We start from the raw sequence: 7,448 nt of genomic DNA on the forward strand, positions 1-7,448 counted from the left end.
TATCTATCAGATTTATACTCTTAGCTGGAAAAAGTAGAAAAAAAAGTATGCAGCATTACAGGTCCATTCCTTATGTGGAAAGTTTAAGGTGATTTTTAGATGAACATTTTCAAATGAAAAGGATGTTTTTATTATCTGTATAAGTGTGGGGAAGAGTGTAACATTAAATATTTTAAATAGCATGTACTTGAATATTCATATTTATCCATGGGGAGATTTAAACTCTCAAAAGCTAAGGAAGTGCTAAAAATGCAGTCATGAAAAAAGAGGAAAGCATTAGCTAGTATCAATTTCATAGGGAAAAAATGTGGCATTTTTATTCAAATGAAGTTGGAAGGGAAGGATGAAGCAGAATCATACCGATTACTAGTAAATTTTCAAGGCTTTCTAGGCTGTGTCCGCAGGTATTACAATAGAAGACAATGACAAAAAGGGAAAAACACAAATACCACAACCACAGCTATAATTTCTATTAACTTCAGAAGACAGAGTAACTATTTCAATAACCTATGGCTCAAAAACACGTTTAAATTAAAAGAGCAATCAGTAGAATGAGAATGCACAAAAAATACCAGTAAGCTTATTTCTCTTTGAAAATTCAAAAGCAGGACATGAATTTTCTTCTTTTCCTGGTGCTTAAATCCCACTGCAACCAACATGTGACCAGTAGGAGAGGAGCAGAATTTCACTGAGCTGCCTTTCAGCTCATCTGTCTTCCATTTTGCTTGAATCATACTTCCCTCAATCCACATTATGTCATACACCACTGCACATCTTAAACTATACTGAATCAGCATTCATGTGAACACTTTCATTTTATAAAAAGGACAAGTTTTACAAACTTAGGCTTCTGATATGTAAAAGAAGGTTATCATTTATTATATTTTGAAAGGAATATACATTTTCCCTGTGGAAAAAGCATTTCTAATCACAAAAGTCACACTTTACAATGTAATTTGTTAACTACAATGAATCTGTAAATCTGGAAGTTCTCCCAGCATACCACCAACTCTCATTGTTAAAGCCTACTAATAAACCCTTCACTGTATGCTAACTTCAGGAACCATTATTAAATACACATTAATAATAATTATTATTAAATACAGAGAACAGTCAATATGTAATGGCATGAAAGGATCAGACAAAAAAAGTAACTAAGATTCTAGTGTCTGAACAATAAATTCCAAACAAATAGGAACGGTAAAGTCAGATTTTGACAAGTGTTACTTTTGCAGTTTGCTTGGTTTCTTTTTCTGTCAAAATATTGTACACCCAAATGGCTCAAAAATGAAAATATCATTTTATGAACTAATGAACTGGTTGACTTTACTAGGATTAGTATTGTGCAGTATTTATATATTAGGAAAAACAACACCCTCCCACCTCCCAAAGCTTGCATCTCCAGAAGCTGTTCGTTGCTTTGCATTCAGAATTCCTGATTCATTCTGGGGGTTAGACTATGACAAAACACTTCCTCTGAGCCATATATGGATCATGCAACTTCTCAGAAAAGTGAATCAGCCTCTTTGGTAGCACCCTCCCTTTGTACATCCCTTGTGAAGTCCTCTCCATCCAGTCTAAGGCACTTCCCAAGGAACGTGCAGGAAAGCACACTGTCCTCCTTCCATTCCTTTGGAATCTAGCCATGAAGTCTTAACACAGCTTCAACACATTTTGCACATCTTCCATGGAGCTACCTCACCATCAGAGATCCCTGGCAGTCTTCGTAGTCAATAAAGCATTTCTAATAGGACAGCCTTAATGGAGGTATACTACCAAAGAGTTGGAAGGGTTGCATCTGAGGGACAAAATTCAGGTGAAGGTCTGAGATTTCCACAACCTGTTGAGAGACAAATTATCTGCGTTCCTAAAATGGAAAAGTAAAGTCAATACCAAAGAGCTGCCAAAAAATTATAACTATTTACAATTTAATTTAGAAAGAAGCCTTAAGGAAGTAGAACTAGGTTATGTCTGGTTCTGTAGAGGAAGGTATTCTTATCAGTAACCACCAGAACAATCAAATTTTTTTTTTTAAATCAGATTGTATTTACACTACCTTAAAATGTTAGTTCAGGAAATCTGCCTACACAATACCTATAACTTCTGGAATTTCTATGAATTCTGCGCCTAAGTCTAAACCTTGCTGTATATTGGCTCAGCCATTTGCTAACAGGGACCATGTCATGTATCACAAACTTTGGAAGCAGTTACAATCGAAGAGCAATCGAAGCAGTTACAATCGAAAAGCATAGTTAACATGGAACTACTCTGACCTGGAAGAACAATGAATATACTGAAGAGGTGGGCTAAGCTAAAGGAAACTGATTTCTCTGCAGGTTGTCTACAGGGAGAGACAAGAGCAATGGAAATTTCCCAGCATAAAAAGAGAACAAAGGAAAGATGTAAGAAGCTGCTGTTAAAGATACACTCTGGGCACTGACAGACATGACAGTTTGTTGTGCGATTGGCCACTGAAAGCACTCTACAGCCACGTACTGACAGAAGTGCATGGCTTCAAAGTGCTTTAAAAATCCCCAATCATGTGACAATCTGAACCCTTGCTGTATGAGGGTTGAGATGAAAGCGCTCCAAAATGGAGCGCCTTCATTAACATCTGTCAGCGCACACCAGGAACAGGGCTGGGCTGACAGTCCAGCCCTGCTCTGGGCGTTGTCTTCAGAATGGAAGGGGGAGAAAGGAGGGGAGTGAGTTCAGTCTTGGGGTTGCCTAGCCAGTGCTGGAGGGTAGGGCAGGTGGACTGGAGCCCTGTCAAGGTTGGGGACTCCAATTCACCCACCACCCCCACTCCAGAGTAAGCTGGGGAAACCCCAGAATGGATCCCCTCTCCCATGCCTTCCCCCTCCCATCCTGAGACAGCATGGGAGCTTAGAAAGGAGCATGAGGCTAGGGGACAGACACTGCAGACACACAGCCTCACTCCCCAGATCAGCTCCAAAGTGAATCTCAATCACCCATCCTCCAAGAGCAAACATCTGTTGGATCAGGAGGGTCAATCTAACTCGTGGCATTTTCTGGGCAGGGCCATGAGTTAGACCGGGGAGTCTGTCAGCACCCACAATCTTTGAGCTTTGCAAACTTGTTCATAGCCAGACCTGAACAAACTAAGAAGAGTGTATTGTGGTGACAGAAAAAGGAACAAGAAGGCATAACTGCAGAAGAGAGATTCTTGAAAGGACAGACCATAACCCAAAGGGCTCTCAGAGGGGTGGGGATGAAATCTGCTGGTCAGCAGTAGCGTAATGGAGAGATGTGGGAGGTGCAACTGAGGTAACAGCCCTCATTGCCACCTTGGGGGGAAGGGGCATAAAAGGCTGCTGCTTCCACAGTGAGAGCTGGACATGCCACTACAACTGGCAGCCCAGAAGCTGGCACTGACCTACCTGCATATGGCAGTTGCCCCAGGCAAAGAGCTACTCTAATAAATTCTGCTGTTGAGCACGTTTGAAAGTCCCTACAAATGTCTTAAAGTGCATTTGAAAGCACTGTCCAAATTCAAAGAGGGTAGGAGCTGTTATATACAGTTTTCATTCAAATTGTCATAGTTTATGTTTACAATTCTGGACGTCTTCAGTGGTGTTCTGGCTACAGATGATTCCTGTTTTATGCTAATGACTATTACTCAGACACTAGGAAGATGGAAAAAACTTCTGACCAAATTAAAGCTATATTTGAAAAGGTTTACTTTACAAAAGAAATACTTGATTGCATAGTTTTCTGGATTCTAATACAATGAATGAATGAAGTAATGAATAAATATTATAAGTATTAACTGGCCAGCAGATTTTATGACATTTCAGTTTTGAAAAGGAAAAATAAGCTGACTATCATAAATTCAAGTGCAACCATATTATCTCAAACATAAACAAATTTTAAAACCCTAGCAAGTTCTAAATCTTTAGTCCTTGGAGAGAAAAGAAAGACAGATACAAGTGTATTGATATGCAGAGAAAACCAATATAAACTGTTAAAATGCAGTTATTATATCTGCATGATTCTGTAGTGATACAAATGCAGCAAAATCACTACAACATTAACTTACTTCATTCAAGGAGAAAGTAAGGGCAATTTATATTTACTGCTATAGGATCATGTAGACATAACAGACTAAAACAGTAGGGGTGTGGTAAAGCTTCAGTCACTGATTAGATTCAGAGAAGATTCAGCCTGATTCGGAGACTGAATCACCAACCCGAATTGAATCAGGAGGGAAAAAAAGCCTCCTAATCGATTCGGAAAATATTTGGAAAATATTTGGACATTCAGAAAGCAGTCTTGCAGGGGAAGAGAAACTGAGCAGAGAGAGGGGAAACGGGGCAGGGAGACTTACATCTGTAGCTGGCCAGTGACTGTGATGTTTCCCTGAGTCCCTTTCCAATCACAGTGCTCTGGGGGAGGGACGTAGAAACAGCATATAAGCCTCTGTCTGCAGCCCAAAACACACTGAATGGATCTAGACCAGGGGTCAGCAACCCCTGGCACACGTGTCGAGCATGGCACGCAAAACCATTTTGCTTGGCACACCACTGCCAGCCCGGGCTCTAAATAGCTGCTGCCAGCCATGGAGCCCTGGCTATTCCCAGCAGCTGGCTGGGAGGCTGCAAGCCCTGCTGCAAGCAGACTGGGCTCCATGGGCCGGCTGCAGCTGGGAGGCTGAAAACAGCTGCTCCAGGTTCTGACATATTGGCGCACTGGCACTTTCCAAGGTAGACATTGTGGTTTTTTTCGGCACTCTGGCCAAATATCGTTGCCTACCCCTGATCTAGACCATGCCATGATAAGAAATGCAAAACCTGCCAACATACTAATCCAATCTATTACAGACAAGAATACACAACAACCTGGGGGAGACTTTTCTCACAGGAAAGCCACTCTGTCTCCAATCTCTCAGGTCTTATCCTCAAAGGGAATTCAGAAACCACTTTTCACAGACAAGCCTATGAACTGCACTTCGTCAACCTCCTAGATACAGAAACTCATGGACTCAATAGAGACATTGGATTTATGACACACTATAAGCTGCCCAACATCCAACTCCCCAGGTACCTCTCCACTTTTACCTGCTACATCCCCTCTTCACCGCCCCCCTCCCTGGCCTGTCCCTCACCCCCTGACACCTCAGCTATATTTTCACTGACTGGCTTTCTTTCCTGCATTGCATGCCAGCCTCTGACTACTTCACTATTCACTCCATCTACAAAAAGCACACACACACCAACTAGGTGCTTCCTCAGCCTGACAAAGGGTTTTTAAACCCAAGAGCTTGCTAAGACATATTTCTCCAACTATTCAGTGCATGGGTAACTGGTGCCACCTTAGTCTTGGGGGGCACATGAGTTTTGCTTTCAGAAGCTTGAGGTGCATTTTCCCAGAAACCCCTGCACCTATTTCCTTGAAACTTGGCATGCTTCATGCCCTCAGAAGGGGCTACCATCCCTGATGTTTTCATCCAAATCTGCCAAAAAATGACAAAGTTATAGGTATATCAGTGATTCCCCATTATAGTCTATGGCCAAATCACCGAATCTCTCTGAATCAGTGGGGAATATTCCAAAGCCGATTTGGCCAAATCGATTTGGGACAGTTATCCAAATCTCTGAATCAAATCACTGTCCTCTGATCGGCTGAATCCAAATTGAAAACTTGCCTATTCACACAGGTCTATAAAACAGTTGATGTATGTTTTCCCTCCCCTTTTAAAGTGGCTAACATGGACATTTGTCCATACCAAAATGGTGTTATGATTCACTTGCTAAAAAATGCATATATTTATGCTAGTATACATGTGTTACTGATACTAGCACTGTTGTAGGGACCTATTATGAATTCCAAAAGGCTCTTGATAACTTTCTGTTATAACTAACAGTAATGTTTGAACTCACAATGAGGGTTCAGTGTACGAAAAAAAAAGTTGTACACTTTTTTCCTACAAGTCTCAGCTTTATTCCTTAAAAGGTGCCTCTTCCATTAGATTTGCTTAGCAAGATCTGAGGTGATGTGTGGTTTAATGGCCTTATTGCTTTGATGTTGCTTTTTAGCATTCCTGAAACTGAGTTAAGCTTTTATCTATATTTAAAGTGGTTTTCTAAAAGAACGTTGTATTTTTTCACTTATTTGTAAGACAGAGCTGCTATTCAGCAACTTGATTGTAGTTTCAAAACACAGGTATGTTTGCATGACAACAACATCCTTTGGACCAGCTTAGTGTTTCCTAATATAAACTTTCTCAAGTACAGGTGATAAGACTATTATGAATGTACTGGATTTTTAGATTTTAAATGCCACTTTCAGATTTTAAGCAATCCATGTAAAATATGGAATTACAAGAATATATTAGCACAGCATCTCTTCTCTTCTCTCAAGATATAAAATAACTTGAATGAATTCTTAGAAAAATAATTTATAGAAACTGCTTAGCACTATAAAGACTATCCCTGCGATCTCCTGTTAACAAGAGTTTTGTTTCTGGCGTGTGCGCGGGCCGGGAGCAATCCGGGCCCTTTTTGTGCTCTGCGTGGGCTGTGGCCAGCAGCCCGGGCACGCGGGGTCAGAGAGAACAGGCGGCACGCTAGAATTAGGCACGGACGCGTAATGGTTTATTTAAAGATTGTTTACTTACACCGAAGATGGTCGCGGTGTAGGCTGGACAGTTTTCCAGGCACAGCTCCGATTAAATCCTCGTTTGAGGACTACGACAAGCTCGCTCTCTCCCACGGAGTTGTTGAAGCTCCGTGGGTCCGTTTATTCTCTCTCCCACGAAGTTTGCTAGGCTCCGTGGGTCCTTTTGTTCACTCACAATTCACTCACACGAAGTTTGCTAGGCTCCGTGGGTCCTTTTGTGCACAGGGAGAGGGATACGTCGAGGATTGCGCTCGGTGACGGGGAGAGGCTAGAGGCTGATCAGACCCCTGTTGCCTGCTTTAAATACGCTGGGTCCAATAGGCTCCGCAGTGCTTAGAGATCTTCACAAGACGTGAAGTCTCCTCCTCCTGGTGTTCGTGGAGTCCTCCAACTTGGGCGGAAACCACTCAAGCTTTTTATACGGCTAGCAAGCCAATCATTAGCCGCCACGTGTGAATAATTTAACGCAAGCCAATAATGGGGCTCGAATTATAATACAAATGGCAGGAACTCTTTGCACCGAGCATTTCTTAGCTGCAAAAAGAAATGCACCATGCAAAGAAAGCTACAAATTGACGGGAAATTCTCCATGCACTGGGGTTCTCCTTTACAGCAGAAAACTCCACCGTGCAAAGAAGCTGCAATTTGGCGGGAAAATAATTTAGCAGTGCCAAAGCACACACAAAACAAAAATCACAACTTTGGGTTGTGACAGCGAGCATCTTCAGATCACTAGAATGATTTTCAAATAATACTTCCAGTTATTACATTTTTTAGTTAAAAAATGAGAATGTCCTCTGAATTTTTCT

General features: G+C 41.5%; 1 protein-coding gene across 2 annotated transcripts in view; it reads right to left on the bottom strand.

The window, feature by feature from the left end:
* Nucleotides 1–873: 873 nt before the first annotated feature.
* LOC102371452 (alkylglycerol monooxygenase-like) overlaps nt 874–7,448 on the bottom strand; it is a 44,944-nt gene continuing 38,369 nt past the window's right edge. Inside the window, exon 4 of one of the 2 annotated variants that reach the window (XM_025195308.1) lies at nt 874–1,867. In XM_025195308.1, the coding sequence (XP_025051093.1) occupies nt 1,773–1,867 (95 nt within the window). In that variant the 3' untranslated portion in view covers nt 874–1,772. The remainder of the gene's footprint in view (nt 1,868–7,448) is intronic. The other variant, XM_014527371.2, reaches the window with a different exon arrangement.

Source organism: Alligator sinensis, unplaced genomic scaffold, assembly GCF_000455745.1.
Source record: "Alligator sinensis unplaced genomic scaffold, ASM45574v1 scaffold1211_1, whole genome shotgun sequence".
Lineage (NCBI taxonomy): Eukaryota > Metazoa > Chordata > Crocodylia > Alligatoridae > Alligator > Alligator sinensis.